A 20,747-nucleotide genomic window follows, 5' to 3' on the forward strand; every position below is an offset into this window, starting at 1 on the left:
AGCTCCTATTACACTCAGGAAGGGTATTTGCAGAGCTACAAAGGGAAGATAAAGGCAAGACGAAGGGTGAGATAGCATTTGAAGGAGTATAAATTAAGAGTCCTTTTTTGATTTATGGTGACCTATAGAGAATAAAAGATCCCACTGTGCTTATATTTTGGGGATTACAACAAAGCATTTGATGTGATAGAAGAGAACATTTCTTTTAAACTCTTTAACTAGAAAGTGCCTCTCATTCAAACATTGGGATTATTCAGGATTCCTTGGATATCATCCTGCTCAATGACTAACAATGAACTTCAGATGAGACATTAAACAGAAGAGTTCATTATTGTGATGGAGAAGATCCAGAGCAGTGTATAGAGAGAGGGATTCCCTGTGGTTGATGAAATCCTTCAGATGTTCCTGTTTGTGGGAGACATTATGTTGATTGTATCAAGCCCCCAAGACATTGAAGAGGCTATCTGAATGAAATCTGTAATCCCTCAAAGGAGTTTGACTTGTATTACACACAAAGACCAAGTGGATGAAGACTGCTTATTGCCCAGATTTCAACATGCATTTGGATACACACTCTGTAGAGGTTACCCAATATTATGTATATCTCAGACAGAGAGTTCAGATGGACAGTGAGATGAGGCCAAAGTTGAAAAGGAAGAGGAAGAGAGTGGATGGATTCCTGTCAGGAAATGGACTCCTTTTCCTGACTCCAAGCTTCTCATGAAAGCAAAGGTTGATTTTTAAAAAATAATAACATTTTACTTGTCTTTCTGTATGAGACGTGAGACATGCCCACTTCTCAAAGAAGAGGCAACATGGCATAATGAATAAAGTACTGGATTTCATTGCAGGAGGAGTTGAGTTTAAATCCTACTTCACATCTTACTAGCCCTGTGGCCTTGAGAACATCCTTAAACCTCTTCTAGCTTAAGATTTCTCACCTATAAAATGAAGCAATTCAATTTGATAATCCCTATGGCCTCTTCCATTTCTAAATATTTGATCCTATGAGTCTATGAACTGAAGGACAATAGAAAGCTACTTGATGAGTGCCAGCAGGATGTCACATGTTATCAAAGAATGCCAAAAAAGAATGGGGTAAAGGATGATATTAAGAAACTCTATGACATGAAGAGGAGAAAAGCTGATTATAAAGGAAAAGCACACAATGACACATCAATAGTCAGTGTGCTCCACTGGAATCTTCACAATGTCAGGAAAAAGTGAGGAAGGCTGCTAGCTTGTTGAGTGGACCATCTGTGGTGAATTTGAAGGAGAACATGGATGAGAATAACATAGGATGGGCAGGCATGGATGGATCACAATCTACGTCAATGGAGTAAACTCCCACATTTATAAGATCAACAAATATTGTTGATATTTATTTATGATATTTATGACACCAGGATATATTTTGGCTCCTTCCTACTTTTGTATAATCCAAGTTGAAGAAAGTTCAACTTAACATTTCTTTTCCCCCCCTATTTTTTTCTCTGTAGAAAGAATGTATCTGGAAGTCATTCTTATCCTGTATTATCAAACAAACATTACCACAGAGCTGATCAGAAGTATGGCAGTTTTTCACATTCTGTCCAGACTTCTCTAGTATTGATATCATCTCGGATCCCTGCATATGAGGTACTAGTTTTGTCATAAGGCCAGTACTTTAATGGATATCCTGTTTTGGTTTGGAATAAAGTAATAATGGCAATCCTCAGTGCCTCATCTTCTAAATTATGCATTCTCTCCTGATATATACACAAAGAATAGGATGTAATTAGCTACGTTGGCTAGTGCAGTTAGTTAGAACACTAGGAAAATAATCACATAACAAACATTTATTAAGTAGATACTACATGCCAGGCCCTGGGCTAGGTGTTAAGAAATACATCAAGAACAGGATAGTCTCTGCCCTTGAGGATCTTACATTCTATCAGAAGAGAAAATATGTATATATGTATACATGAAGCATAGACAAAATAAATATAAGGTAATTTTCTTTTCTCAGAGAGAAAGTACTCTGGAAGCTGGGGAGATTAGGAAGGGCTTCATGTAGAAGACGTGGCTCAATCAGAGTTTGACTGAAACAAGGGGTCCTAAGAGGTGAAAATGATGAGGGAATACATTCCAGGCATAGGGACAACCAGTACAAAGACCAAGGTTGTGGGTTTCTTTTGTGGGGGTCAATTAATATTTCTTTGATCTTTGATCCCAGGTTATACTCCTAAGCCTGTCTAGCCAACTGCAGGAAAGGAAGAATTTATATAAAAACAGGCAGCTTCTCAAAGATGGAAGCTTGGGGATTAGTATTAAGAAGTGATGGGGGAAGAGGGACAGCTGGGTGCTTGGTGGATAGAGAACCAGGCCTAGAGATGGGAGGTTCTGGGTTCAAATTTGAACTCATATACTTCTTAGCTGTGTGACCCACAGCAAATCACTTAACCACAATTGCTTAGCTCTTAACTTTAACTTTAAAATCAATTGCTCTTAAGCCTTGGAACCAATACTTAGTATTGATTCTAGGAGGAGAAGGTAAGGTTTTGTTTTTTTTTAAGTGATGGAGAAAGAGGTTTCCATAGTTTACCTTCTCCGTTCCATGCTTTCAGAGGATTCATAACCAAAAATAATAAATCACTTCTAAAAAATAAATGTAATTTTTCATGTTAAGTATATTTTGTTCATTAATGACTATTCTCAATATGTGCACTTCATTTTCTGAAACTCAGATTGTTCCTCTAGATGGTTGTGGACAGTGTGAAAACTGGTGTCATTCCTCTGGTGTATGAATATACTGGTTTGACTTTGGAAAGTCTACTGTTGCTTGTAGAAAAGGTTCTTGATGGTCGGAAGGTACAAAGTATTGGGATATTTAGTGATGGAGATTCCAGAGAAATCAACTTACTACAAGGTAATCCAGAGAAAGTAGAAGCATTCTTTGTTTATATACTGTGACCTACTATGTCTCTTTTCTTATAATCTTTATAGTAATATTGGAATTAAGATCAATTTTGTCAAGTGAAAGAAATTTAATTATTTTAATGGATGTTTTTCTGACATTAATAAAAAATGCGAGTTCCAGAATTGGTGACTGTAGTAACAATCTAACTGACATTGAAATTAATCCAGATAGAAAGAGAGGGAAGAAAGGAATAAACATTTATATAGTGCCTAATGTGTGTGTCAGGTACCATTCTAAACACTTTTTTCCCCAACGAATATTATCTCATTTGATCTACAACCCTGCAAGGTAGAAATTATTATTTCTCCCATTTTACAATTCAGGCAGTGGAGGCAAATAAAGGTCAAGTGACTTGCCAAGGGTCATACGGCTAGTAAGGGCCTGGATCTGGATTTGAACTCAGATCTTCTGACTCTTGGCCCAATACCTGGATAGCACTGAGCCACCTAGCTGCCTCAGTTGGAATAAAAGTATTAGTTCATTCATCTTGGACCAACAGCCAAAAGATTTTATTGGAACATACTTTGTCGAAACGTTTTGAAAGGAGCTAGGGAAAATCCTTAAAAAATCATTATCCTTTGGGGGAGTTAGGTGGCTCAGTAACTAGACTAGAAATGAGAGGTTCTGGTTTCCCAATGACCTCAGACACTTCCTAGCTTTATGACCCTGGGTACTTAATCCCAATTGCCTAGCTCTTACTGTTCTGCTTTCTTGGAACCAATACTCAGTATCAACTCTAAGATAGAAGGTAAGGGTTTTTAAAAAAATTACTATAATTACTTTAATACTAGAAAATGTTTTAGAATTATAGTTGCTTTTCAGAGTGTTACAATATTATAGCTTGCATTGGGCTCTATTTATATCTCCATAATGTTATCATAACCCCTTCAATGTCATCCTTCATACAAGCTATGAATTGTCTGCTCTCTCCAGGATGACTTGCTCCTCTAAGCTGCCCTCCTCCTGGCAAGGTTAGGTTCCCAGAGAAGGGTCATCACCACAGACACGTTCAAAATCTCTCAGGCCATAAAGGCAACCCTGTTGTGGGAGAATATACTTGCCCAACTCATCATTTTAGCTTTTAATCCCCCACCAATGTGATTCCACTTAAACCAGCCATTCATTTGGAACTTAAATACAATTATTTACTTAGCAACAAGACAAGAGAAATAATAATAGCACTATAGATTCTCATTCAGTAAAGCAGATGAAGAAATACTATATCACAATACATACACCTGGATCATACTCTATAAACAGATGTAATCAGTATCTGTGGAAAAGAATAAGCAAATGCAGAAACCTGGAACGAAGGACACAAGGGAAGAAAACCTCTATTCTTAGAGTTACTCACAACTTGGACTACAGGTTTTGATGCTATTAGTCCACTCAGGAATATTTTCACCAACATGAAAAATGCTTCTCTGTGAACTGCTCTCTAGCTGGGAATATCCTCTTCACAGACATCCTTAAAAAGCTGTTGAGAAAGCGTTTAATTTAGTTAGTAGTCCTTCTAAGGTAGAGATCTACATGGCTCATCGGGCTGCTTCTCTTTGGGTTATTCAGATAACCTGAGCCATCTATTCACTTATTAGAATTCGGCATTTTCCAGTTAGCTTGTAGTAAACAGAATTCACAGCAAAGCAACTCAGGTGGAATTTCTGAATAATACACTCAAGCCCAGTCAACTCTGTCCTCATTAGGGTGCTGATTTCTTCAATTAGATTTCAACATCTCTTCCTATACAGCAAAATAATTTGAAATAATCCTTCCTCTTTCTTGTTTTCCTTCTTCAATTAGAGAGAGCAGCAAAGAACAACAGGTACTTCTGAGAGGTTTTACCTCAAAACTATAGTAGAGTTAAAGAGCAATAGTTGAACCTGAAGCTCTCTTCTAATGAGTTTAAACCTTTGTTCAGCCTTTCAGACACTGGAAGTTGAAGCTTTCTTATTAGTTGACTACTCCTACTCCATCCAAGCTTCTTTGAACTCTTCACTTACTAACACACATTACAGGCTTAAATCAGAGCCTGCTGATTCTGAGATTCGTCTTTCATTTATAAGACAAAAACTCACCAAATATAAAATGTGAAATCAATAATATTTATTTGATCATCCTAGTATCCAAAGAATTATATGATTTTTCATTTTGTGACTTTTGTCCTTTTAAGTCTTAAAACTAAATTAAAATTAAGTTAAAATTAACTGAGGAACTACAATGTCCAGCAGGTCTAGCCATTTAAAGTTTTCAAAAATCTTCACTCTTACAGCTGGTACTTCTGTTTCTTGGTACTTTTAATCTTGGCAATTTTTACTAAATTAAATCTCCTTCTCTGACTCTTCATGTCAACAAACTGTTTAATTCAAGAGGGCCATCACTCTACACTAGGTGATTTGAGCCTTTATATTAATACCACAGTTCATTTTGTGACTTTATACTACTAAGCTGTTCACAACCTATCTGAAAGTTGTTTCCTTACACACAGATGTTAGTAATTTTTGTTAAACAGAAGTTATTTTCTTACTCCTTCTATATACTGTATTGTTCATCTGTCAACAAGACAATGTTTTACATCCTTACCAATTGAATTCTTTTTCTTTTTTTAATTGTTATAAACTTAAGACATCAAAAAAGATCATTTCCATACTCACAACAGAACACAAAAAGAAGATTCTATAGCAAATCAGGAATCTATTTCATACCATTTGATATTTTTAAATGTATATATATATATGATAAATTCTATGTATTACTTTCAAAATTGTCCAGCTTTTCTGTACTTCCTTTTCAATTTCTATTTTCTACTGTGTGTTTCTTTAAAAAATGTTAAAATGGGTCATTTTTTTTGCATCACAACTGCAAACTCTTCCAACACAGTATCCCTACCAACAATTTAAAATGGAGTTAAAGGAAAAAAGAACAAACTAATCCTATAGCCACCATATCCAAAAAGGAATATCTGTTTCATCCATTACTATTCTGTAAAGAGGTGGATAACATGTTTCATCATAAGTCTTCTGGAAATACTATTGGCCATTATTTTGATTAGTACTTAATTCCTTCAAAGTTTCTTTTTTTTATAGTGTTGTGGTCTTTATATAAATTGTTTTCATGATTTTGTTCACTATACTCTGCATCTGTTCATACTCTCTAGGAGTCCCTGAAATCATTGTTATCATAATTTCTTTTAGCACAATAATATTCTATTACATACATTTACCACAGAGCTCATGAGTACCTGAATTGTCTCATTCTTAGTATTATGGTATTGTGCTAATTGATACCAATGGGTTCTGGTCAATGCCCACTGACAAACTCTAGGACCTGTGATTGGTACTAAAAAGTAAAGCCATCAGATTCTTTTACTTTACACTTTCTTATTCTTCTATAGCAGTCAAGCAACATACCTCTTTGATTCTTGTGAGAATAGGCTTCTCAGGTGAATGTGATTTAGTGCAATCGTCGCATAAAACTCTCAGAATGAGTCAGGAAATAAATACTTCTTCATTCATCTTTACAAAGTCTTGAAAGCTTTGCTTTTGCCCTGAGCCCTTTACTTTCCTTTGATTGATCTTTATTGACACATCTATTTGCCTGGAATTTGACTTGCATTAGAATTCTGAATCTCCATTAAGAAGGTATTATAGCATATAATGTGCGCCCTCCCAATCCTGTCAGTGACACCACCATCATTCTCCTATTCACTCAAGCTTGAAATCTTAGACAGCTGTGATTCTTCCTTCTCCTTCACCTTCTCTTTCACCTCCAACTCCAATCCACTCGATCGATAATTCATGAAATTTCTACCTCTACAATATCTCTGAAACATATAATTTCTTTCTCACCACTGCTACCCTAGTTCATCCTCCTATGAACTCTTGCTTAAACTTCTGAAAATTGCCTAACTAGCCTGTCCACCTCCAGTCCTCTTAGATCTTATTGCTATACTAATCTTCCTAAAATATAGCTCTGAAGAAGCCATCATCTTTCTCTAAGAACCTCCGATGATTTCTCATCTACTAAATAATGCCCATCATTTCTTCACTTGGCATTCAAAACCCATTATGATCAAAATTCAACTTACTTTCTAACTTTTTGGTTTTTTCTTTTTTTTTTTTCCTAGGTGTGGTGTATAGAGCTGTCTATGGATTTGGAATCAGAAAGATCTAGATTCAAATCTAGCCTCAGATACCTTCTAGTTCTGTGACCCTGGGCAAGTCACTTAACCTCCTTTGCCTCAGTTTTCTCAACTATAAAATGAGGATAACAACAGTACTTATCATATAGGGTTGTTGGGAGGATCAGATGAGATATTTGTAAAGCACTTAACACAAAGCCTGGCACATGGTAGGTTCTTAATAAATGTCTCTTTTTTCTTTACTGTGTTCTTAAGACAAAATGGGAATTTGCTGTTTCCAAATATGCTTTTTCACTTTTATACCTACATGACTTTGATCATTCTGTTCTCTCTCCTTATAAAACCCATCTGCCACACCCTCCTACTAGTTGTCTAATTTCTATACTTTTTTGGTGACTTAGCTCAAATGCAATTTACTTCCTAAAGTCTTCTCTGATCTTCTAGAAGTAATGGCTCCATCCTCTTTATTAATTTACCATTATGAAGAGCTCTCTATATTTTCAGTTTAGGTAGTATTATAATTTTTTGTGTAGGTGTCTATAAACTCTTTGATAGATAACATAGCCTCATTTGTATTCTCCATGATGTCTATACAGGACAATGCTTCAGACATGATAGGTATTCAAACAGTAGTTATCCAATAAGTAATTACTGCCTTCTGAACTGAGTATAGTGTTTTACAATATAATAAAAGAGGGGTCAAGAAAGAATAAGATTCATGTTGATTTCCATGAGCATTTTTGTAGTGTTGGTGCTATGATGGCCTAGTTATCATGGAATGATAGATATCGCAGTTACCTTTATTAAAAAGGCAAAGGAGTTCTCATTCCCAAGAGGGTAAAATAGTTTCCTTCTGCCATTTCACAGAGATTGGTAGAATGGTGGGGAAAGTAGCAGGAGGTACTAAGACATGGTTTTTCTACTAGCTATAAATTTTAACACAGGTGTTAGTACTTTGCTTATCCAGTGACCAAGTTGTGGATGTTTGGAGGAAATAAATTATAGGAGTTTTGGCATTCTTGTTTTAAATGAAAATAGAAGAAAGAAATTGTGACTAAAAGGAAGACTTGCAGATTCTCAAGGACGCAAAAAGAAGAGCTAACAACATTGGTTTTATTGGTACTCAACAGCAATGAGAAGAAACATCATTTGGTATGATACTTGGTTGTATTGTATCATAAATATTTGCAAAGAGGCCACCGTGAAAATAATTGGAGTTTATGCACCAACATTTGCTACATAAGCTTCAGAGGCAGAAAAAGTCAACAAAGAACTCAATCAAATCCCTTAACCCTGATAGTCTAACCCTTACCAGTCTTCTATCTTAGAACTGAAACTGAGACAGAAGGTGAAGGAGAAGATGATACCAGAAATGATGAGAGATAAGAATCATTCCTGAATCAGATCTTTGCTTATAATCATACCACTGACTTTTTTTTAATCTTCAGGAATGCCCCCCCCATAACATGTAAAAACAACTCTTGGCATTCGTTTTCTTACATTTTGAGCTCCAAATTCTCTCTCTTCCTCCCTCCCTGAGATCCCCAAGATCACTAACTTCTAAAAGCAAAGATAAAAATTAGTACAAAGATAGAAAAATGAATTAAAATTAAAAATATTATTTTAGGATAGAAGCTAATTTTGATCTATTCAAATAAAGTATTAATTGTGGAACATGGAATATGAATAGAAGAGATGACATAAACACATACCCTAAAAATTTTATAGAAAGTTTAATTGACAAATCAATTGCCATATCACCAGGAGACAAAAAGAATCTAAAAAGCTTTTTGGTTAGCAAATGTTGTACTTATATTCCAAGTAAAAAGATACAAGCTCAAACATCTGGTGATGGAAAGGACATAAAAGTCCATCTAACCCAATACTCTCCTTTTAAAAAATATCTATTTTTATATATATTAATAATATATCCCTTCTACTATCCCCCCAGCCCATCTCCCTACTGTTGAACAAAAGCAAAATAAAACAACAACAAAAGACAGCATATCCATGCATAGTCCAACAAAACACAATCCCTGTGTCTGTCTCTCTTTTTCTGTGTGTATGTGTCTCTGTGGCTGTCTATTTGTTTGTCTGACTGTCTCTCTCTTCCCTCATTCTTAGTTATCACCTCTCTGGCAGGAAGAAAATAACAAGTTTTATCTTTAATCATCTGGACTCATGGCTTAGAATTTCACTGACCAGAACTCTAAAGTGTTTCAAAATTATTTTCCTATATAATGCCATCATTGTATAAATTGCATTCCTAGTTCAGCTCACTTTGCTCTTTTACTAGTTCATAGAGACTTCCACCTTTTTGCCTGTAACTGTCCATTTCATCATTTTTATGTGACAATAATATTCCATTGCATTTAAATACCATAATTTATTTAGCCATTCCTCAATAGAACAGTTCCTCCGTTTCCAATTTCTATTTACTTTGAAGAAAGATGCCATTAGTAATTTTGTACACATATCCCTTTTTCTTCTTTTCTCTGATCCTTTTTGGGGTATAGTCCTAATAATACTATAGCTGAGTCAGAGTGTTTACCATTTAATAACTTTTGAGTTCATAGTTCCTCATTGCTTTCCAGAATTACTGGACCAGTTCCCAGCTCCACCAAAAATTGTATCAATATAACTGTTTTTTCATAGGTCTCTCCAATATCTGTCATTTTGTTTTATTTTCTCAGTCTTATGCATGTGATATGAAACATAAAAGTTGCTAAATTTGGATATCTCTATTTAGAGTATTTTTATATGTATATTGAGAGCTTATGGTTTTTTTCTTTGAAATTTGCCTGTTCATATAGTCTTTGACCATTTATCTATTGTGGAATGGCTCTTAGTTTTATAAATTTTCATCAGTTCCTACTATATCTTCATTAAGAGACATTTATCACAGAAACTTTCTACAAGGATTCTTCCCCCACCCCCACCCCTAGTACTCATTTCCCTTCTAATTTTAACTGATACAGATGAGGAAACTGAGACTGAGAAAGATGAACTGGCACCTAAGAACACAAATGGTAAGCATCAGGAGCAAGACTTGAACCTAGAGACTGACTCCAAAGCCAGGGTTCTTTACACTGTACCATACTGACTCCCAAAAGCCATAAAGACTTAGAATGTGAACTCGTTTATAAAATCCTATGAAGAAGGATTGTGGAAAATTGGGAGCAACATTTTCTCATTAAAAAGTGAGAAACAGTAGGAAATAAAACCAGTTTTTTAAAAGTTTATTAGAGATTCAAAAAAAAAGGTTGAAGAATTAGTTTAAAAATTGTTATGGTAGTTTTACAAAGTCATTGTTCTTTATAGCTTATAGCTATAAGGAAGAAAGCATATCAAACACATATACAGAATCTTAGCTCCATGAAAAAAACCTCCTCCTTGAGTTAGAGCAAGGTTGAAATTGTATAACCTTTGGACATGACAAAACCTAAATGAGGGGGCGAAAGGTAGGAGACTGATGAAGGTATAGTTAGAAGATGCAACAACCATGTCATGATTAGAACATTCAGAGAACAAGTACTACAAGTTGAGCAAGTGCTTTCCATTATTCTGCCTAAAGATAGCAAAGTTTCCCATGGGAAAGAGAATTTCTCCTATTCATTTCTTCAGCTTTGCAAAACCTAGTCTACTCATAGGTCTTTGAAGTTATGACAAACTTACCAGAAACACAGGATAAAACAGACCTAAAATCCTGATTTCAGATAACCAAAGTCATCCCAAGGTCATTGAAATATAAAAAACGAGAGGAAGGGAACAGGAGAAAAATGGTAAAGATGAACCAAGATTTTCAGGGAAAAAAATATTTTTAAACAAAAAGGACATAGAATTTTAAAATCACATTTGCAGAAGTGCTTATAAAAAAAATAGAAAAGCCGCTGAGGAGAACAAAGGTGGGAAAGGTTGCTGAATTACAACAAGTATACATAAAAGAGATCTATGTGGTAGAGATTACATGATTGCGAGGGCAACAGAAAAGGTATCTGAAGGAGGGGAAAATACCAAAGGCATAGAAAAAAACCCTCATTCCTCATTAATAGTGAAAAAGATAACCCATCAAATATTGATAAAGTCTGACTCATATGTCTGATTTTCCATCTATATATAAACTTTTATGATAATAATATATATATAATATATGTGTATATTTATCAAGGGTATGCTTGATAAGAGTACAGAATAGGGGACAGGCAGGATTTCTCAAGGGATATTTCACAGTGGACTCTATTTTTTTTTATCATATTATTGAATAAAAGATTTAAGAGAAGACAAGATTCCATTGTACTTATTTTTGATTAATTACTTTTTTTTTTAAGTCACTAAAGTAACTGGAATAAAATGCTGCCTTAAAGACTCTCTTCCAACAAGATGTCTTCCCTTCATAAATTCAAATTATACAAAATTCCTTGAAAGATATAATAATAGCAATAACCTTGTTATGATTGTTATTATCATCATCAGATAAGTCATTAACCCATAAATGCCAAAGGGATTTTCCACTACCTTGGAGGAGAGCCTAACCAGAGTCCACAATGAAGGAGGATTCCCTTTGACTGGAACACATCACTAGATGCCCCTGCTTGCAAATGACATTATTCTGATTGCATCAAAGCCTGAAACATTGTAGAACTTCCTGGAAGAGCTTAATAACCAATCAAAGAGTTTGGCCAGCCCAAATAAATAAAAATAAATAAATAAAGTGAATATCTATTGTCCAAATTATAAGAACTGTCCTATCAGTACATACTATACATACAGAACTATATGTTAATATCTGTACATATAAAATCTTTTTTAAATTAATTTATTTAATTTAGAATATTTTCCGATGGTTACATGATTTGTATTCTTTCCCTTCCCTCCTCCCTACCCCCCCCCTCCGTCATAGCCAATGAGCAATTTAACTGGGTTTTACATGTATCCTTGTTCAAGACCTATTTCCATATTATTAATATTTGCAGTAGAGTGATTATTTAAAGTTTATATTTCCAATAATATCCCTATCATATCATATGATCAAGGAAATGTTTTTTCTTCTGTGTTTCTACTCCCACAGTTCTTCCTCTGAATGTGGTTAGTGTTCTTTCTCATAAGTCCCTCAGAATTGTTCTGGGTCGTTGCATTGCTGCTAGTAGAGAAGTCCATTACATTCGATTGTGCCATAATGTATCAGTCTCTGTGTACAATGTTCTCCTGATTCTGTTCCTTTTGCTCTCCATCAATTCCTGGAGGTTGTTCCAGTTCACATGGAATTCCTCCAGTTCATTATTAGTATATATAAAATCTTGAACACATAGTACAAGTGGACAACAAGTTGGACAAAGAATTAAATGAGATGAAGAAAACTAGATAGCTTTCAGGAAATTTCAAAGCTCCCATCTTCTCCTAGAAAATATAGACCCACCTTTTGAATGCCAATATTCTACTATTGGTATATGATTGAGAGTTATGGAACAACACAGATGGTGCAGAGTTAAAAATGAGTATTATATGGAGTGCAATGGAAAAGCTCATGATGAGTAAGAGTAGGTATCCTGCAAATCTAATCAAAAGAACTTATAGAAAGAATGGGAAAGGGAAGATATCACTTGTGTATATTCCCAAAGTTAGATGTTATACAGAGTGGCCTCAAAGAAGGAAGAACAAATAAAATACCAAGAGATTCACAGAAGTCAGAACCCAAGGGAAAAAACAGCCATACTCATACCTGTGGTCTCCGCTGTCTATACACAAATACTTAAAGTTTAGGCAACAAACAAGAGGAATAAGAGGTCATAACTCAAAGAACAAATTTGACCTCATGGGGATCACTAAGATTTAGTGGAATAAAACCAGGAATATGTGGATAAATGTTTAACAACCAACTCTCCAAAGCCGGGAAAAATGAGTGTACAACAACCTTTCTGATTTAATTTTCTCTACCTTTAAGTCCAGACAATCAACAAAAATGATAAATCATGTGTTTATTTGTATCTAGTATTGTTGACCCAAGGTATAAATTTCTGACCCCCCTCAGAAGTTGGAGAGAGATAACTCTAGCATCTAAGTCTATCTGTCTCTATCTCCTTCACACCTCCCAAAATTAAAGCAGTTAATAACTTCTTGACTTATCCTAGTGATAATTTCACTAAGGGAGAATGATATTTGTATTCAAGTAGTCAAAGGAATGTCATATGAAGGAATTATTAAATTTGTTCTGTTTTACTTCAGAGGGCAGAACCAGAGCAATGGGTCAAGTTGAAAAGAAGTTAATTTTAGGGTTGTTATCAGGAAAAAGTACTAACAATTAGAATTGTCAAAACTAGAATGGCTTGTTTTAAGAGATGTAGATTACTCTTCCTTGAAGGTAAATCTTCAGAAATAGAATGGATGTCCACTTCTCAGGTATGTTACTATGGGCATTCTCTCATGTTTGGGTTGAAGTAGATGGCCTTTGAAGTACTTTCCAACTCATAGATTCTGTGATGTAACCCAAAGAAAACCATAGGGAAATTTTCTATAGAAAAAGGACAAGAGCTACACAGCAGTTAGGCATAAATGGATTGGGAGGAACATCCAAGTTGATGAAGTCCATGGATGAGACCACATATTTATTTGATTATTTCAGTACCGTTAAGTCTTATCCTCCTAATAGACTGACAACTCTATATGGGAAAGGATACTACTATATGTAATCTCCTGCATGCTTCCCTAGTCTTGAATTTGTACAGAGCAGGTGCTTACCAAATTTTAACCGAATAGTTATTGAATGAGGGAATAAGTGACTTATGTGTTTGTATGATATGTACATTGTGGCAATGATGTTAGACACAGGAGCTAGTTTGGTACATTTCCTGTAGAGTGAGACCTTAGAGATTTTCAATAATGTGCTAATTTGTTTTTTTTTCCCATGTGAGAGAATACAAAATCAAAGCTTCTTGTTGTGATGTTGCACTAAATATATTTTTGTTTTAATTTTTTTTACATCAGGCTACACAATTGGTATTGAAAATGTGTTGACTCCTGAGGTACGAGACTTTTGGGAGAAACTTGGAAGCTGTGTAGCTACTCAAGAAGAAGGAGGTCACATTGATATCTTTATTCCTCTGGCAGCATCAGGTCAGCTTTTGCTAAAATTTAATTAGAATACAGCAGTACTCTCCCCATTTTACAATAATCACTTATGAAGTTATCACTAGGCAAAGCTATAATTAGATATTCTTTCACCCAAAACAGTGTTAGAAGTAGAGAGGAGAATCCAACCATCGGTAGTTGTGTTGAGAGAAGGAGGCCTTCCTTTCCTCAGAAAATCAGACTCTACACTCCTAGAGATTTGTTGTGGGGAAAGGTGAATGAAAGAGGAGAGCCCTTGGAGAAGGTGTAATGCCAACAAAAGCCCAAGTGGAATTCCATGAGCCAATGAAGAATCATGAGTTCAGGCACCAGGATGGTAGTCACTTCATAGGGGGGAAAAGAGAGAGAAAGAAAGAAAGAAAGAAAGAAAGAAAGAAAGAAAGAAAGAAAGAAAGAAAGAAAGAAAGAAAGAAAGAAAGAAAGAAAGAAAAGAAAGAAAGAAAGAAAGAGAAGAAAGAAAGAAAGAAAGAAAGAAAGAAAGAAAGAAAGAAAGAAAGAAAGAAAGAAAGAAGAAAGAAAGGAAGGAAGGAAGGAAGGAAGGAAGGAAGGAAGGAAGGAAGGAAGGAAGGAAGGAAGGAAGGAAGGAAGGAAGAAAGAAAGAAAGAAAGAAAGAAAGAAAGAAAGAAAGAAAGGAAGGAAGGAAGGAAGGAAGGAAGGAAGGAAGGAAGGAAGGAAGGAAGGAAGGAAGGAAGGAAGGAAGGAAGGAAGGAAGAAAGAAGAAAGAAGAAAGAAGGAAGGAAGGAAGAAATAGAGAGAGAAAGAAAGAGGGAGGGAGGGGAAGAAAGAAGGAGAGAGAAAGAGAGAAGGAAGGAAAGAAGGAAGGAAGAAATAGAGAAAGAGAGAAAGAGGGAGGGAAGGGAAGAAAGAGAGAAAGAAGGAAGGAAGGAAGAAATAGAGAGAGAAAGAGGGAGGGAGGGGAAGAAAGAAGGAGAGAGAAAGAAAGAGAGAAAGAAGGAAGGAGGGGAAGAAAGAAGGAGAGAGAAAGAAAGAGAGAAAGAAGAAAGGAGGGAAGGAAGGAAGGAAGGAAGGAAGGAAGGAAGGAAGGAAGGAAGGAAGGAAGGAAGGAAGGAAGGAAGGAAGGAAGGAAGGAAGGAAGGAAGGAAGGAAGGAAGGAAGGAAGGAAATAAATAAATAAGTAGGGGAGAGAGACAGACAGAGACAGAGACAGAGAAGAAAAGAAAAAAGAAACCTACTTCAGTTTTCCAAAGTTCAAAACAAACAAATCCTCTTGGGGGGGGGGGGGGGGGATGGGGGAAAATGTTTTGACTTGATAAAGTAGAAACAGAGAATAAAGTGTTTGTGTTCAGTCTTGAAGAATTAACTCTATGAAAGTCTTTGATATCAGCTTCCTAATAGTAGTTGGATTGAGAAAGAGAGCTTTTAATGGACCATCTTGGCCAGTTCCCTGTACTTTCTCAGTAATATTCAATGGTTCTCTGACAGAGGCTGTAAACTAATAGAAATACTTCTGACTTTGCAGAGGCAGGTACAAAAGTCCTTTCCCATCTGTCTCAGTTGACTGGAACAATGTTTAGCTCCCCCACAGGGATAGCAACTGGATCCTACCAACACAGTAAGTATACACCCACCTTACTCAACCTCCCCTTTGGAAAAGTCTCATAAAATAGCCATCACAGAGGAAGAACAGATCTGTAATTTAAATGACAACTAGCTACTGCTGGTATGAGTGATTGTGCTTCACTCCTTCCTTTAAAGGCACACTATTCCTTTTCTATACTAGGGGAAGGTTCATGCAGCTAGGAGGAATTTGAGAGTTTGGAAGACTTCAGTTTCATCAATATAGCTTGCCACATCTTCAAGATGTTGCATGATGAGATGAGATGAGAAATGTGTGTAGCCCAGAGTCACACAGCCACTTTGTGTTTGAGGCAGTATTTGGCCTAGGTCTTGCTGAGGCCATTTCTTTACCCACTGTACCAAGATGCCTGTCTCCATTTGAATTTAACCAAAAATAAATGGGTCAAAAAGTTTGTTTGATGTTTAAATCACAAGCTATTTTAATTCACTATATTAACCTTTTCAAACTACCACAGGTTAAACCTTGTCTGAGGAGAAATCAGTAGAATGTAAGCAATTACTCTTAGAAGTGGGATTTTTAATATGGACAGAATTTTTTTCTTCCATTGATGGAATACTATATTATGATATAGTATAGTATTCCATCAATGGAAGAAAAAAAAACAGGGAATAAATATATACTAACCAGGTTTTTTTTTTAAGGAGATAAGACACCCCCAGAGAAAACAGAATATAAATCCCTAAAAGAAGGAGCCATTTTACTTTTCCTTTTGTATTTCCATTCCATGGTGCATTGCCATGCATGTAATAAGCATTAAGTCAATGCTTACTGAATGGAATACCAAATATGAAACCCTCCTTTTATGTTAATAATAAGAAATATTGGACTGGTTAGATTTGATTATCCTAATTGAAGCCTTTTAAGAAACATTTATCATTATCAAGGAATACTATTTCTAGAGGTATTGCCTGGACTTGGAGTTAGAGGGATCTAAGTTCAAATTCTGTCTCGGGTACTTACTGGCTATGTGACTCTGGGCAAGTTAATCTGTCTTAGCCCAAGTTTCCTCATTGGTTAAATGTGATAGTAACATCAAATTTAGTGTGAGATTCAAAGGGGATCATATATGCAAAGTGCTCTACAAACCTTAAAATACTACAAATTATTATTATATTTTTATAAAGCCCTTACCTTCTACCTTAAAATCAATACTATGTGTTGGTTCCAAGGCAGAAGAGTGGTAAGGGCTATAGGCAATAGGGGTTAAGTGACTTGCCCAGGGTCACACAGCTGGGAAGTGTCTGAGGTCAGATTTAAATCCAGGACTTCCCATCTCTAGGCCTGGCTCTCAATGCACTGAGCTACCCAGCTGCTCCCATCCAAATTATTATTAGCAATAAAATAAAACATACATCTATGCTTACAATATATAACAGATATGATTCAAAATCAAAGTCCAAGCCAAAAAGAAATATGCCATATTCTCACATTTAATTATGGGCTCAAAAGAATCCACATCTGGATGCCAACAACTAAATTTCCTGATTAGAATATAAGTTTTTATTCCTGTCACTTTATGTCAAAGTGGGAGGTACTGTGGTTCAATGGAAAGAATTTCCATCTCTGGTTGGTAAATGAGTTCCATGAATACATTTCCCCCAGAAAACTTCATCCTTAAAATCATCCTGCCTCCTTTACCTACCTATTCCTCTTGTTCAAGAGGACCACAAAGTCATATTGCATTCAGGGCAAAGACAATGATTGTCCTTTCCCAAGATTGTCTTCATTTGGAGAAGGGAAGTTGCCATTCAGCCCAGAACAGTTAGCTGGGAGACCATCTCTGGTCAGGAGCATAGGAGCCAAGTATCCTGAGCCTCCTCCCCATTCTCTGTCCCTTTGGATGCCTCTGAGTGGACTGTGGGCACAACACCAGGCTCAGCTGTTAGGTGGGGTAGGGTCAGTAGGAAGGAAGGGCAATAGTGGCTCAGTGGTAACAAGATGCAGCCTTTGCTAACCAGAGAAGTTATTTGACCCCTCTGCGTCTAATCCTTCTTCTGTAAAATTAGGCACTGGGCTAGATGACCTTTAAGGTCTTTTCTAGTTCTGAATGTGGCCCTGATGATGAGAACAGATAGATTATAGGAAACGTCGGGTTTCACTCTAGGAATTGTCAGCCAGTCAGTCCTTCTGTCAAAGCAGACATTCATGTAAACCGTGTTTTGCTGTACTTTAAACAAGAAGTGGAATTCTCCCTTCTACTCTCCATATCATTGAAAATAAGAAGAGAAAATCATGTCAGTTCTTAGTGATTGGCTGGGACAGCAACAAGGAGCTTCTCCCCCTTCCATTTACTTCTGTGACCACAAGCTCCAGACATGGCACAGCTTCACAGAATTCCTGGAAGAGACCTTGAAATCAGTCCGGAAGCAGCTGAGGCCTCACTTCAAGGAGCTACAAAGAAACATCAGTGGCAAGATTATTGGTAAGATTTCTTCTCCTTTGGTTGCAAATTTGCTATAAAATATGCTGTTTCATGTCTAGGATAATTTTTTTAAATAAGACAGCAAAAAAAAAAACCTTTAGACATAAGGTGGATCAGGGTAGAAAAGATCTAGGGTGAAAATGAACTCTTCAGGCTCCTTGGGGTCATCTAGTCTCTTATGTCTTTTATCTCCATTTCAGCTATGCTCAGGTACTAACCATTGAGGTCTTGTATATTCTTCTCCATCATAGTGAAGCTAGTTTCTACTCTGAAGTTCTGTTATAAGGTATAAAGATTAAAATTTTGGGGAAGCTGAGACAGGTAGAAATTAGTTTCTCTCTGCAAGGAGTATAATTTTTTTTATTTTTTTTTATTTTTTTTTTAAATATATTTTATTTGATCATTTCCAAGCATTATTCGTTAAAGACATAGATCATTTTCTTTTCCTCCCCCCCACCCCCCATAGCCGACGCGTAAGTCCACTGGGCATTAGATGTTTTCTTGATTTGAACCCATTGCTTTGTTGATAGTATTTGCATTAGAGTGTTCATTTAAAGTCTATCCTCTGTCATGTCCCCTCAACCTCTGTATTCAGGCAGTTGCTTTTTCTCGGTGTTTCCACTCCCATAGTTTATCCTTTGCTTATGAATGGTGTTTTTTTTCTCCTGGATCCCTGAAAGTTGTTCAGGGACATTACACCGCCACTAATGGAGAAGTCCATTACGTTCGATGATACCACAGTGTATTAGTCTCTGTGTACAATGTTCTCCTGGTTCTGCTCCTCTCGCTCTGCATCACTTCCTGGAGGTTGTTCCAGTCTCCATGGAACTTCTCCACTTTATTATTCCTTTGAGCACAATAGTATTCCATCACCAACATATACCACAGTTTGTTCAGCCATTCCCCAATTGATGGGCATCCCCTCGTTTTCCAGTTTTGGGCCACCACAAAGAGCGCAGCTATGAATATTTTTGTACAAGTCTTTGTGTCCATTATCTCTTTGGGGTACAGACCCAGCAGTGCTATGGCTGGGTCAAAGGGTAGATATTCTTTTGTCGCCCTTTGGGCATAGTTCCAAATTGCCCTCCAGAATGGTTGGATCAGTTCACAACTCTACCAGCAATGAATTAATGTCCCTACTTTGCCACATCCCCTCCAGCATTCATTAAGGAGTATAATTTTTATGAGGTTTATTAAAGATCAAGGGTTAAAGAAAATACAAGCAAGAGAAGCACGTGCTAGGTGGGCCATGAGGCCCACCCAAATTTCACTCACATCATGAGACATGTCTGTTTGCCAGCGGAGCCAGGAAGAGAAGAGACCCTGCCGTGGGCGGAGACCCTTTAAATAATGATTTTGCTCTCGGCCTAGGTGAGAATTCAGTGAGATTACAAAGCATTCTGGGGAAGTAGAGCAAGGACTTCTGGGGATTGAAGTCCTGGATTCAAGTCTATTTTTACAAAGGTGATTCCTCATTTTGGAACTATACCAGTTAGAGAGGGTTCACTAGGAACAAAGTATCTGTCCATTTGAGGCACTAGATAGAGATTTAAAGACAATAGTTCAGGGCCCTGTATTCCTAAAGCTTATATTCTAAAAGGGCAAACATGACAAATAAGTGTAAAAACCCCAGACGAACATGTAAGGATATGTAAAAATATAAAACTAGAACAATGGAATAGAAGTTTATTAATATTTTACTTTATATTCATAAATTGCTAATTCATAAATGCTAAGCGATCCAGGTAGGTATAATTTTAACTTATGAATATTAATAGAGAAGGTAGATTTTATTTTATATTTTAAATCCTCACCTTCTGTCGTAGAATTGATATTAAGTGTTGGTTCTGTTAGATTAAAATAGTTTTGAGTGTTAAATAGTTATAGATAAGAGAGTGGGAGCCATAAACTGTGATAATTAAAATGTTTTGGGAGCAAGGGAAATATATATATCAATTATGACCGCTGAAATATATTTTCTACTGTGTCTTGGTTTTATATAAATGTAAGATGGTCGCCAGAGAATATATTCCCAATTTATGAATATGCCCAAGCCAACTGGGTTTTATAGAGAAATTTAATTTATAATACACTGATTAATCAATAGAAAAAGAGAGAAAGTAAGAAAGGAATAAGAATGAATAGATCAGTCAGTTGGTTTTATCACTCACCCAAGATCTCTCTAGGTAAGGCTTCTCATGCCAACCTCAGGCTCCACCTTCAAGAGAGCCTCCTTTCAAGAAATGTTTCCAGAGCCTTCTCCTCCTGACTCCTCCTGAGTTCTCTTTCCACAGCCTCCTTCAAGACCTCTCCAGGAGCTCTCCCTCCAGGACGTCCCTCTCCTCTCAGACAGAAGAGTGACAAGGTCTTGTCGATTTAGATTAAGTGATTTACCTAGGGTCAAACCTCTAGGAGGTATATACCTAGCTGCCCCTGGAAGATGGATTTTAAATAGTCGTATCAAAGTATAAAGAGAAAATTTTAAAGCTTGGACATCTAATAT

General features: G+C 36.3%; 1 protein-coding gene across 1 annotated transcript in view; it reads left to right on the forward strand.

Annotated features, from left to right (window-relative positions):
- The window catches only part of ECT2L (epithelial cell transforming 2 like), a 111,094-nt gene that overhangs the window by 58,125 nt on the left and 32,222 nt on the right, over window positions 1-20,747 (forward strand). Inside the window, exons 7-11 of the mRNA XM_007484635.3 lie at window positions 1,500-1,638; window positions 2,740-2,908; window positions 14,079-14,207; window positions 15,703-15,795; window positions 18,062-18,244. Coding sequence (XP_007484697.2) covers window positions 1,500-1,638; window positions 2,740-2,908; window positions 14,079-14,207; window positions 15,703-15,795; window positions 18,062-18,244 — 713 coding nt within the window. The remainder of the gene's footprint in view (window positions 1-1,499; window positions 1,639-2,739; window positions 2,909-14,078; window positions 14,208-15,702; window positions 15,796-18,061; window positions 18,245-20,747) is intronic.

The sequence above is a fragment of the Monodelphis domestica genome, chromosome 2, assembly GCF_027887165.1.
Source record: "Monodelphis domestica isolate mMonDom1 chromosome 2, mMonDom1.pri, whole genome shotgun sequence".
Lineage (NCBI taxonomy): Eukaryota > Metazoa > Chordata > Mammalia > Didelphimorphia > Didelphidae > Monodelphis > Monodelphis domestica.